General features: G+C 45.9%; 1 protein-coding gene across 1 annotated transcript in view; it reads left to right on the top strand.

The window, feature by feature from the left end:
• The window catches only part of LOC119461427 (bifunctional arginine demethylase and lysyl-hydroxylase PSR), a 28,334-nt gene that overhangs the window by 5,634 nt on the left and 9,522 nt on the right, over positions 1 to 13,178 (top strand). The window contains exons 3-4 of the mRNA XM_037722766.2: positions 2,924 to 3,148; positions 6,211 to 6,346. Coding sequence (XP_037578694.1) covers positions 2,924 to 3,148; positions 6,211 to 6,346 — 361 coding nt within the window. The remainder of the gene's footprint in view (positions 1 to 2,923; positions 3,149 to 6,210; positions 6,347 to 13,178) is intronic.

The following is a 13,178-nucleotide window of genomic DNA, read 5'->3' as shown; positions in this document are numbered from 1 at the left end:
TTAGTTAACTTCTGCGTTAAATAATGGCTGCTTGGCTGCTTCCACTTCGACGAGCTCGAAATTCAGGAACCTACCACCAACAGCTGCGACACTACTGCTTTTGCACCTATTGCTCAATCGGATTGGTATCGCAGATCGAGCATTGAAACTCCGTGCTCACAGCTAAAGCTTCTCGGCTTGCCATAGGCACACCCTTTATGGACAAGAGACACCATAGCAGCATGTCCCCAGGAACTTAATGAAAACTTTTATTGCTTTGAAGGCGCATGTCAGAGCTAAGGAACTAGGAACAGAGATTTTGATGCAAGCATTGCTTACGTTACGTCATGTTGCAGCCCCAGTGGGAGTGAGCATGCCGGGCTCTGCTCTGCTCTGGCTCAAGTGGTCAAATAACGGGGCACGCGAAACGCCCTCGCAACTCGTCACTAGCTAGATCATAATTTTATCCGGGGCGCGCGAAAGCTGTATAGATTACATTCAGCCTATCGACGTCATAAGAAACATTTATTAGGCTATAATCACGTTATTTTGCTCTAGTCATTCCATGGGCTATCCGCTGTCACAATTAAGAGGACAAGTAGTAGAAAGGGCTAGAAGCACAGACCAAAAATATGCACGCCTACTGGGTTGAGCGGACACATACGAATTAGCATGCAGCCTGCTCTGACAACTCTGGTAAAGTGCACTCGAGGTGACGTAAAGAGAACGTCATCTCAAGGGATGCGGCTTAATTGCTCTCGCTGCAACTTCCCAGCTTCGTTTTCGGGCGCTCTGATAGCCGAAAGGTGTCGTATCACAGTTCCACGGATAATCGTACTTTTCCAGATCTAAAAGTTGATGTCACTTGTACGATAAAATACTTTGAAATCTGTGACGTCACAGTGACTTACTGGCGTTGGGGTTTCGGCGCAAAATTAAAAAAACTGGAACGTTGACTTTCATTTTCTCTTATAATAATCAAGCTTCGAAATAAACGACAACAAAGTTTTCAAGGAGAGCTTTATCCGTCTAAATTGATTTAGTGTTCTGATTTAGTGTCCCTTTAAGGGATACGTGCCATTTGTGTCCCCATGACGCATCCTTTCTTGGAGATTGGCCGAGAATGGGCACATACCAATATCACATACGCAGTGTCGATGTTGTCTGTACAGGCACATGCCTGCTAAGCACGAGGTGGCGGATTCGATTCCTGGACGTGGCAGCCTCATTTCAATGGAGTCAAAATGCAAAAAAACTCGTGTGCCGTTCATTGGGTACACGTTAAAGAAACCCCGGTAGTCAAAATTAATCCGGAGTCCACCACCACGACGTTTTGGCACGTAACACCCCTGAATTTAGCTTAGTTTTTGGGAGGCACATGCCATGCGGCCCATGTATTCTGCTCGGCAAGACAGCAGCCAGGACGTACCTAGTGGCCCAAGCTAGTAGATGACTTGGGTCACGGGGTGTGTCAAAGAGGTTAGATACACATCGCAAAGTGGGTGAACTTCCCAAGGAATGCTAGTCACATTAAAAAGCTTCCATAGAGTCTCCGCTTAAGTAACTGCTTATCGATCCATCTATCGATTATGCACTCGCTCAGTGGTCGGCCGATGGCTCAAGCTAGAGGGTGGGGACGAAATATGGATTTTAAAAATGTTGAGTATTACAGGAAATGCCCAGCAAACACAGCCTACATTTGTCGGCAACAAGTAATGGAGATGGTATTCCACTACTATATTGGCAACATTCACAAGACGGAAATATAGTGGACTAACGTTGCACATTGGTATACGCTTGGTTATATATACCAACAAGCATACGCTTGTTGTTATATATAACAGGATGGAGGCAAAAGGCGTAGCGCATCAAAAACAGGACACAAGAAGAACACATACAACACACACGTTTGGCACTACGCCTTTTGCCTCCATCATAATATAGTGGAGTTACTATTCATATTTCTCACGTTTTGTCTGCTCAAATATGAGCAAGCTGAAAGCACTAATGACATGTAGGTTTTTTTCTTTTGCTGTATCAATTTTTTAAAAATAGCCTGTGGCAAATAGCACAATTCTAACCCTTGAGCTAAATTACTCGATAAGGCAGCCATTACTTCTACGAGAAATCAAAATGATTTATTGAATATGTAACATAATTACGATAAGTATCCGGTTGACTAATTATTGTACGGCACATATTTAAATCTACGATTTGTAGCTAATGAGTTTGCAAGGCAAATAGACGTGGAACGAATCCTGAGAATAGCACCGGTTTGTAATTCAATTTTTTTGTCGCATTTTACCACTGTACTTTCATGCTTTCTGTTTTGTTTGTTGTTGTTTTTTTATTTTCTGTTCTTTGTGTAACACAAGTGCACCAATACTAAGGCCTAGAGCTGTTCTTGGGCACTTTCAGAAATAAAATGAAATGAAAAATGAAATGAGATATGAGCTGTCAAACTTCCGGTAAAAATACACTGTTGTTCAACTTACCTTTTTAGGAAAACGCTGTTTTATGCATTGAAGCACAAAATTAACTGGAGGGCAAATGCATGCATTTCGTCGGACACTTTGAAAATTAGTATGTCGAAACTGGTGTAGTCCTGAGAATTCGTTCCAAGCAGATATTCCTGGCGAGCTCACCAGCTACAATTCGTAGATTGAAATATGGGCCACAATGTGATTAATAAAAAGTTAATTAGTGTAATTCTGTAACTTAACTTTTGGTATATAATTGTGCTATCTGCCACAGGCAACTTTTTTAATTAGGTGCAGCTAAAAAAAAAGCACCTGGTATATGTCAAGCACTGACTGAGTTATTCGTCGTTTATGACTGCATGCATTTCGTTCTACGTTGTAAAGTCCGTTGTCGCAACGTTGTTGCACCGATAATATTTCACAATGCAGCTACATACAATGCAGTTTTCAATTTTCTGTTCCAGATACGCTTACACTGGTACACCCGTCGTCGTCACCGACGGGGCTTCTAACTGGACCGCACTTCAGTCATTTTCGCTGAGCTTTTTCGAGAATGTCTACCAGAATTCGGCATTGAAAACGTCTAGAAATGCCTGCCAGTTCTTCCCTTACAAAACGGAGTTCAAAAGCCTCGAAGAAGTTTTCAACATGTCGGCTGAACGGTCACGACTTCCATGGTACATAGGATGGTAAGAATGCAAGTTCCGTGGTTGTCTCATTAAATTTTTTGCTTTATTACTTAATAACATTGCGTTTTTTAATGCTCAGAGGCAACGAATTGCTTAGACTCTCAATACCATTTTATTACGAACATGTGTGCAGACCTAGGGCCCTATAACGTAAAACTATTCCAATCTGTTTTTATTCCAATCACTCGACGTCAAAATTACGTAACCACCGACGCAAGCATCGAGTGGTGACGCACATCGCTGTTTGAACAGCCTAATCAAAGGCTATGCTCTTTTATAGGAGGTCACTTTTGTTTACTTTCAAAGCAAATAGCATTCCCAACCTTTAAAGATTCTTCTTGCCTAATTATCTGGCAAGATGCGAGGAGGGCTTCGGTGGGACCGAGCTAGCGCAGCGAAATAGATAATCGTATGAGGAGGGTGGTGCCGGCGTCTGCGATTGGCCGGCTTCCGCTTGCTTAGCTTGCGGTGCCTGGTCGGAAATAGCGGTGGCGAGCAACTGAAGGTTAAAAATGCCACTAAATAGGGTCCTCAGTGAAGGAGAGTTGGCTGAGCGATGTCGTATACGTATCGAAAGGGCTCGACAACGTTATACTGCCACGCAAAAAAACTTTATTATACGCAAAAATATTCATTCTCCCCTGCAGCTCCGAGCAGCCAGATCCAGAGTGATCGGTGGGCAGTGATCTTCTCTTCCTTGTGGAACGGGCAGTCTTTGGTAATCCGAAAAAAGTTGTTTTGTTCGGCATATTAATGCATCTTTAATGTCTACACGTCACTTTGATGTGGTGAGTATTCGCGGTTTTGCGACATCGCGTGACAGACAGGCTTAGTGGCCGCAGCGCTAAACCGTTTGACCAATAGAGGAGGGCCAATGGCGATGAAGGCGTAGAATAGAAAGTAATTATTTTTCTTTTATTTGGTCTAATCATCCACAATCCATGTGCTCACGTCATATCGGATGGGGAATTCTCGCGGTTTTCGTGGCGTCGCATGACAGACACGTGATGTGGGCATAGCCCAGTAGTAGAAAACATTTATTGTAAACAACAGGACGAGCGGTCTTCAGGTTGGTCGGGGCCCCTATCCTAGGGCTCCGCTGGCGTCTGCTCTGCGGCTTGCCTGTAGTGTGGCAGCTCTCTGGGCCGCCTCCTCCAAGCTGGAGAGCAGGGCCTCCCATCCCTCTCGCGTTGTGTTTTCGTGAATGTAGTCTTGAGGAGCCCACGTGAGACCACATTCGCACGTGATGTGGACCAGCGTGGGTTCGGGCCCGCACCACGGGCACTCATCTGGATATCTCTCTTTACCTATTTTGTGTTGGAGATGAAGGTGCGGGTCAGTTTTAGTTTGCAACCTCTCCAAGTGACTTGTTCCGTTTTACTTAGTTTCCGATGGGGTGAGACGAATTTAATTCGAGCTCTCCTGTAATATTCAAGGATTGCCGATCGGCTCCAGCCTACCGGTTCGGGTTCGATGCTCGCCTCACTGTCGCGGTGGCACTGGTATGTTGCGTGCGCAGTGGCCACCATGTGGGCGAGTTCATTTCCCCGATACCAGTATGACCTGGTATGCAGATGAGTTTGATTGCGTCAAGGTCCTTGTGTTTATTATCTTGGCGGCTGCCACGCCGACCCTACCGTTTCGGTAGTTTCTGCACGCCTTCATGGAGCCCGTCAAGATGTGGGCTACCTCACTTGTGTTTGTGTGCGCTGCTATAGCCGTAGTGATGGCCGTCTCCTCGGTCTCGCAGATATTGTGGGCCCGCGCTGTGGTGCTCCTGACTTCTTTGTAACTGCTATCTATCACTGTGGCTGCAAGCCATGGTGTACGTGTTCTGTGTACTGTGGCGTCAGTGTAGTATGTGTTACTCCTGCCCTGATATGTTTTCTTGATAGCCCCCAATAATTTCGATGAATCGTGGAGGGCTGATGGCAGAAATGGAATAGGAACAATTTGGAATCGCTTTATGTTATAGCGCCCCTAGTGAGAACCGATGTACAATGACGATATTTCTTAGCATTACTGTTGAGCTTGCAGCCACAGGATTGTGTCCTGGTTGCAGCAGCCACATTTCAATGAGAATGGATTGCAGCGAAGCTATTGTAGTCAGCTTTCAGTGCACGATAAAGGGCCCCATGGGGTCAACATTAATGGGGGGCCCTTCACTACACCTTTACTCATAGGCTGAGTATCGCTCTGGTACGCTGAACCCCAGTACTCGAACATCTCGTGACAACTTAAAAGTAAGGGATGTTATGTATGTAATGTTCTACAAGCGGGGGCAGGATGAAAAATTTTACTGCTGCAAAGCTGGCCAATCCAAACCACAGAAAGCAAAAGAAAGAACTCTTGTCTTAAGAGTGACACATTGAGCTGTAAACCTTGACCATAGTGCTACAGTAGAGACAATCATGAGTTCCAGACGGAGAGAGAGACTATGTTTTATAATTACCGCAGAGTACAGCCTAGCTGTATGTTTGGCTAGCTACTCTAGATGGGTATGACTGATATTTAAAACGAATAAAAACAAATCAAAGCATTAAAGAAATGCACACGCGTTGAAAACACTCTCGCACGCCAACTTTCGGGAGCTTATCCGGCTTGGTAGGAACCTGTATGTCGCAAGAACTTGAGGAGAGCCTCTCCAGAGCTCAAAAAAAAGGCAGATGACCACCATGGTCTAGGAATATCCCGTAGCTAAAGGCACACGTCATGACGTATGTTGAATGCAGCTTTTAAGGTTGTCTTTGGATCCGCATAGCACGGCCAGTGCTGATAATATGGTGGAAGTTATCGTTAAGGATGTCCAGACACATTTACCGGCGGTCTGGAGAGCTTGCATATATTTATTAGATTATTTAATGAAAGTAGCTAATCATTCATTTTTTCTTTGGATATTTTGGACATTTGGAAGGTTTGTTATATTTTGCGCCTATTCCTATAAATGTACCACGAGCCGACAATAATACGAATTTTAGACAACAATCTAAAAGTCATGTGCACCTTACGTTTGATTTTGTTCCTAGAATTTACTAAGCTGAAAATGTCTTGTCTTTTTCCAGGAGCAATTGTAACCCGAGTGTGGCTAATGTTCTCCGAAAGCATTACCAAGCACCGTACTTTCTGCCGTCGCATTCGGAGGGGTCTACGCTCGACTGGATCTTTATGGGCAGCCCAGGTTATGGGGCCCATATGCACGTGAGTACAGACACATCTTGCGTTCTGAGTATTAATCGTTATACTGCGTTCTATTTCTTTTTGTTGAAATGAAAATAAAAGATTTCGTCACCTTACAGTGATGACGCGGCTGCTCATTTTCGAATAGCAGCAGCAGCAGCAGCAGCAGCAGCAGCAGCAGCAGCAGTAGTAGTAGTAGTAGTAGTAGTAGTAGTAGTAGTAGTAGTAGTAGTAGTAGTAGTAGTAGTAGTAGTAGTAGTAGTGCTATTCGATGGTGCTCTTGCACCATCAAATATTACTCGAATATTATATCAAATACCTACGAGGTGGACTAAAGATATTTCCTTACGGAACTCCTACGTTTAAGGTGTAGGCATCAATTTGTCCCTTACTGGTATTCACAAATACCCATGTTCCTGCCTTTCAAAAAGTTAGCTATCCATTAGAGGAGCTAGCCAGGCCCTTATAACGATGAAAATCACCGCCCAAGCACTCCGTACAGATGGTTAACCAGCGAAGCTGAAACATGCGACCCCGGTATTTGTCACTGGGTTAATCCTGACAGTTCATTAAAGTCTTTCTGAATTATTGCTTCTTGGTTGGGGGCATCCGCCCGCCATTGCCGCTTGCATTCCGCTTTGCGTTGTAGCACTGCTTGGAAAGCTGCCGGATCCTCGGTACGCAGTTGCTGCTTGCGCTCGGCTGCACGAGCCTGTTCGTGTGCCCGGGCTGCAGCATCGGCACGGCGTAGACAAGGTCGTTCCCGGTTCGGCTCGCCGCGTTGCTGCCTGCTCCTCCGGAGTACAGTCGCGATTTGAAGGTAATCGCGCCAGCGTCGAACCAGCGCAAGAACAGCGCCACGGCCCAGAATCCTCTTTCGAGGAGAGGGAGGTATCAGGTCTAAAGCCCCTATATATATAGGGGCTTTAATCAGGTCAGCTTCCCTCACTCTTTTTGCTGTTCCTTAAGCTGCGGTCACTCCCGTTCAAGGAAGGCGCTTTTTTTTTCATTTCTATGTTTTCTTTTTTTCCTTTTTTTTTTGCTTTAGGGAAGAGGTAGTGATGCTTTGGTGCGCAATGCGTTCTTCCGTATTATTAAGAATTGGACGCTTTTGTTATCGTCCGCGAAGAGGCAACCAAGTCTACGCTTGATCGCAACGAATGGAAAGCTTAAAATAGGAAGGGTGGTGAGTTTGTCGTGGGGGTGATTGATGTAGCGTGGAACAGCCAACGAGGAAGAGAAGAATGCGAAATGTCGATTTTCACTGTTCCGAAACAGGCCGCTAGGCTCCTGGGACGCTAGGCCGGTTGACGCTCGCGCGATAACCTTCGAATCGCGCTAGACTACGTATGACGTGGGGCCTACCATTTCGGAGCCGGAGAGAAACTGCTGCGCGCGCGCGGCTGCGACGGAGAGCAACGACGTTACTACTGGCGCAGCCAGTCGCGCGCCTCTCTTTCTCTTTCTTTTTTATTGCGATAGCAATGATATGGACACTTCCACCGGATTTCTGCCGTCGGCGTCGGCGTCGCCGTCGCCGTCGTCGTCGCCGTCGCCGTGAGGTTCCGTAGAGATAAAATCTTCGCCGCGCGCCGTATGCCCGAGCGGAAGCGTGCGGGGACGCACGCTGTCACGGAGAGCAAACGCACTCAATCTTCCACGCGCAAGCAAGGAAGCGGGAAGAGAGCGCCGGAGGGAGCGGGGGGGGGGGGAGGGGGGGCGCATTTCTACTCTGCCAACAACCGCGCTCGTCGCTCGCTCGCACCGTCTCTTATCTCCACACGGCTCTGACCTTTATGCGCTGTGCATTCGCCGCTCAGTTTCCGTTGAAGCGATAGACCGCACGTACCTTCGCCAGCTGCGGCGTATATGCGCTTGCTGCCAGCGTTTTGACAGTCGTTGTCTGCAGTCATTCAGTGTGATCTATTCATGTTTGTTTGTGCGCGCTCACACCACAGTTAGCAATAGACGGGCCACACTTTCCAACGCACGCTACACATGCAATGCTGCCCGGATCGGCAGTGCAGCGCTACAGGTGTCTCCCTTCGCACGCGCTGCCCACGGGCAGCGCTTCTCATCAACACCACCGTTTCGCACGTGCCTTCTCGTGGTCATCGAGTCTCTCTTCATGTCGGTCTACTTACGCCGCAGCACACCTGCTTACTTAATCAGCTCATGTTTACTACAATTCATATTGCTACCAAAGCCGCTCACCTTACTTCGTATAACATTGCTGTGTTGCTATCGCATTCATTGCTTCGCCCTTAGGGCGAAACTGTGACATTTTTTCGTGCATGCGCATGGGGTTGCGCCGGAGGAGTTTTCGGCGTACAGGCGACAGACGGACGGACGGACGAATCGGCTAGTCACATACAGCTTCGCTGTATAACCCCACGCAGAACCGAAAGATAACTGACCAAGTGGAATTCTTTCTTAACGTAAATAATGTGGCAACAGCAATGTTCCTACGGCTCATAGACTGGGTGTTTCAGCGAGCACTTTCGAAAATTCTTAAAAATTGCCTCTAACAGATAGCCCAATTCTAGTCCTTGAGCTCGTCTACTCGAAGATGCGGACATTACTTGCACGATAAACTGAATTAACTTACCAGTTCCGGAGGAAGCGAGTCTTGCCTCGGAGCATGACTATGTAAGATTTCTTGTCACCTGTGGTTCGAAGCGGCGTGGTGTTTAAGGCATCCGGCATAAGAGGGCTGTCCCAAAAGTTCATGCAGTGAGTCACCAAAAAGTGGAAGAGAGTGTAGCGGCACCGCTCTTTATCTCGCTCTTTCCACTCGAAAGAAACCGGTTGACGTCTAACACAAGCCGGGCTGCTGTATGACAAGGCAGAATTTTCTGCGCTCACTGCAAACCATTCTTAGTCTTTGTCGCTGCGGAGATCGACAAATGATCAGTATCAAATTTCTTGTGAAATTTGGCAAGAATGATGCAGAAATTGATGAAATGTTACAAAAGCTTATGGAGATGCTAAATGAAAGAACTGTGTTCGAGTGGGTCCAGCGTTTTCGGTAGAACCGTAAAAACACCAAGTACGATGTAAGATCAGGACGCCCTTCCACCTCGTGCGAAGATGAAAGCATCGGATAACATTTTAGAAACAGCAGACAAGGACAAAAGGCAGCCGAAGACACCACGTAATGCATTGTACTGTATACGTCTCCATTTTGTCCGTGTCTGCTGGCGCTAAACCCTTATGCAAGTTCTAAAACCACCATGCAGAACATGTCGCCATGAAAACATCGATTGTGTGGGTTGTGTTGTGCTCAGCGACCACTGAATGACTCTTAGCATGAAATCAGGAGAATTTGGTCTGGCAAAGTCATTTTGACTGAAATTTTGGAAATGCAAAAGCAAAAGATGGTGCCGAAAGTGCTGACTCCTGAGCAAAAGTTGCGCCATGAAAATAGGGCTGCATTGATTGAAAAACTTCTGATGACAGCGATGAATTCTTGCAAAGGGTCGTCACCGGCGACGAAACTTCGATTTACGAATACGACACCGAGCTGAAATCGCAGAGTAAAGAGCGGAAGGGGAAAAATGAACAAAGGCCAAAAAAAAAAAAGCGCGGAATAAAAAAGTGAAATTTAGTGAAGTTGATTGTGTTTCTTTACTACCATGAAATTATGCATCACGAATTTGTAGCTGATAATCAAACTCAATGCAGCTTTCTACGTGGAGGTTCTGAAGCCTCTGATAGATCGTGTGCGCCGCGTGGGACCAAATTTGCCGAAAGGGGAACGCTGTATTCTCTATACAATAATACCCCTGCGCACTCTGAGGCATTGATAGTCCATGAAGTTTTGGCACATGATTCCATCACTGTGCCGGAACGTGGTTTTAGAATCCTGAGCCTTTTTTTTTTCGAAATGTAAACTGGTGCTCCGAGGTGGTACTTCGGCTATGCGACAACTCAAAAGGAAACGGCATTGCTTCTGAAGCGCTTAACAAAAGATGGCTTTCAAGCGTTCTTCCGGCGAGGGAAGAAGAGGTGGAACGAGTGTATTGTTTCTAATGAAGGGGACCACATTGGTGTATCTAAAAGATTGTGAAATTATTTTTTAAACGTACTGCGCGGACTTTTGGGACGTACCTCGTATGATGCCGCGTGGCATTTATTGCAGTTGGCGCACTTAGGCTAGTTCCGAGAAGTGCAGGCTTTTTTATCGTGCGCTCCGGTATAAATGTCACGCCACAATTGTCGATCCCAGGACTTTGCAACGTGAACGAATGAACAGTGAGTTGCAGGCTACAAATATCCTTCCACGGTATGCATAGCGAATCAAACCAGAACACGTGCTGGTAAGGGTTTACCAGGTGAGAAATGTACAATAACGCTGCTATAATAGTGCATATGGTTCCACGGCTCCACCTTCTCGCCTGAACCACGGCTAGCCTCATGACCGAAATGGCGCGGTTTTCTCGTAATTATTCAAACTGCCCATCAGTGCATTCAACTGGAGCGAGTCCTATCTTTGCGAGATTTCTTGTGCACTATTGTAGTACGTACTGTGCCATTATTATTATTATTATTATTATTATTATTATTATTATTATTATTATTATTATTATTATTATTATTATTATTATTATTATTATTATTATTATTATTATTATTATTTGGTTCCTACACATATACACACAAGGACACGAAGTATATAGAGAGGGAGCAAGCTGACAACTGCCACCGAGAGGGGCACAATGCCTGCCTACACTTTCAGGAGGAGGGAAAAGAGGAAATGAATATAAGAGGATAGAAAAGAGGAAGTAAAGAAATGATGGAGACACAGACAGAAGAAAACAAAACACAAATAATGTCTGTAAACGGGAGGCCAAGGCAGTATCTTTCAGAAATGTTAGCAGGGCTCGATGGGCCTGGTCACGTCGAGCAGCGCACCCCCTTGGAAACAGGCGATTGGACTGTGCCACTGCGAGACTAGCTAACTGAGTCAACTCAAGTAGTCTCCTAGAGGAAGGAAGACATGGCACATTCACAAAACTAACTGTTTCTAGTTACACGGCAGGGCAGTACCTTTCTTTCTGCGATGACAACGTCGTTGGCTAGTGGTTCGCGTTCCAGAATGACGATGCTGGGGGTCAGTGAGCTTGAACAATACAGGTTGACATTTAAAACGATCACATTTCGAATGAGATCAATTGAGAACTAGGTATTAAATTTTAAAGCGAAGCTTTGTACCTCTACCAGCCAAGGGTTCTGTCGTGTCCGTCGTTGTAATCAAAAAACGATCCCGACGAACCGCTAACAATTGCAGGTATAGCAGTATAGCTTACTTGAATTCAGGCATTCAGCGTACAACTAAGCACTCGTTTTCGGAAGAAAAACCACAAAAACAAGCTTCAAAGTGATGAGCCAACATGATGGATAATAAGGGCTGCGGGCAAACAACGGAAACAGGCTCGGCGCGGTCCGTAAGATTAGATTGCAGCTGTTGCAAAGCTTATGCAGCTGCTTGAAAGAGGGTTGACGTCATTCGTAACCCTTCCAGCCTAGTAACTGCTTCGGTTCATTTTCTAGACTACCCCACTATGGGGTAGTCTAGTAGTGTATATCACACCGATCATAAAGCAGTAGTGAACATTGTTGTGAAGTAAATAATAATAAAGGCCGTGGTTAAAGTTACGTTGTAGTGTGTGAAATATCAAGTGCGCCCCAGTCACCGTGAGGGTGGCGTAAAAAGCTTCGCTTTCCAACCACCTTCACAGGGTGGATTGGCGGGCAATTTTTTATTTTTATTTTGTAAGCTTAAATTTTATAGCAGAACTTCATCAAGCATGACCAGAAATAATAACCGGTGATTTTTACTATAAAGCACTCAACGTTTGCGAAAGCAATCTGAAATATACGTTATACATATCATATTACACATATGCTTGCCAATGTTTTCACCTTACCTAAATTGGACCCCAATAAATTTAATAAAGGTAGTTTTTGACGAGACGCATGTTAACCAATATGTCGTTCATCGCTATGCGGAATGCCAGAGCTCCTTAAATGTGAAGAACACGTAAACATTTTCTTATCGTGTAGGAAGAATTAGCCAGGTCAGGCAGGCGGCAGAGGCCAGTGGGGCACTGGACTGAGAGGTTTCTATTAAAGTTTCTATTATCGTGTAGGAAGAGCTTCTATCGCGTCCGGTAGTTCGCCTCCACTTTCGTTTTCTTTTTTCTGTATTTTTGAAGCTTTTGAAGGAATGCTTGTCAGGCTGGAGAGCATCCACTACCTTCCTCGTACTCGAACAAAGGTGCTCGATCAGCTTCTCTCTGAAAGTCAAGCTCGCCTACACCTGCAGCTTGAACTAGCGCCGTAGCCTGCGCGTGCTCTGCCCGGTATTCTTATAGCCAGTGACAGGGGAAGAATGCAGCGGCAAACGCTCCTCAGAGGGAGCGCGAATACATGCGCCCACGAATCACCTCGTCCATTCCTTACTATACACGCTTCCACCTCAGCTTTGTTCAAGAACCGGTGCGTCCTGAAACCTGGGGTGAAGATGGTGATCGTGAGATACAAACGATACACTTGTCTATAGAAAGGTTGGATGGACCCTTTGCACTCCACCTTCTGAGCTGTGCGCGAGGAGGATCTCTAGACACCACACGAGCCCTTCTTAATTCTTTTTTAGTGTTTCCGCAACACCATACGTGTGTTTATGCTCTGCGGTGTCTTCTTCGCTACCTCACTTGCCGATAGCGGCTTTTCGTGTGTGTGGTGCGTGACAGCTGCTTGTGTGTCTGTTACTGGATCACTTGAAAGACTGGAGCGCCTCCACGTAGTGCTTGCGGGTTCTATGAGGGGACTACTTTCTTGGGGCGTGGAG

This window comes from Dermacentor silvarum, chromosome 1 (genome assembly GCF_013339745.2).
Source record: "Dermacentor silvarum isolate Dsil-2018 chromosome 1, BIME_Dsil_1.4, whole genome shotgun sequence".
Classification (NCBI taxonomy): Eukaryota; Metazoa; Arthropoda; class Arachnida; order Ixodida; family Ixodidae; genus Dermacentor; species Dermacentor silvarum.
The sequence above is the reverse complement of the archived record's forward strand: the minus strand, read 5'-3'. Positions and strand labels throughout refer to the sequence as shown.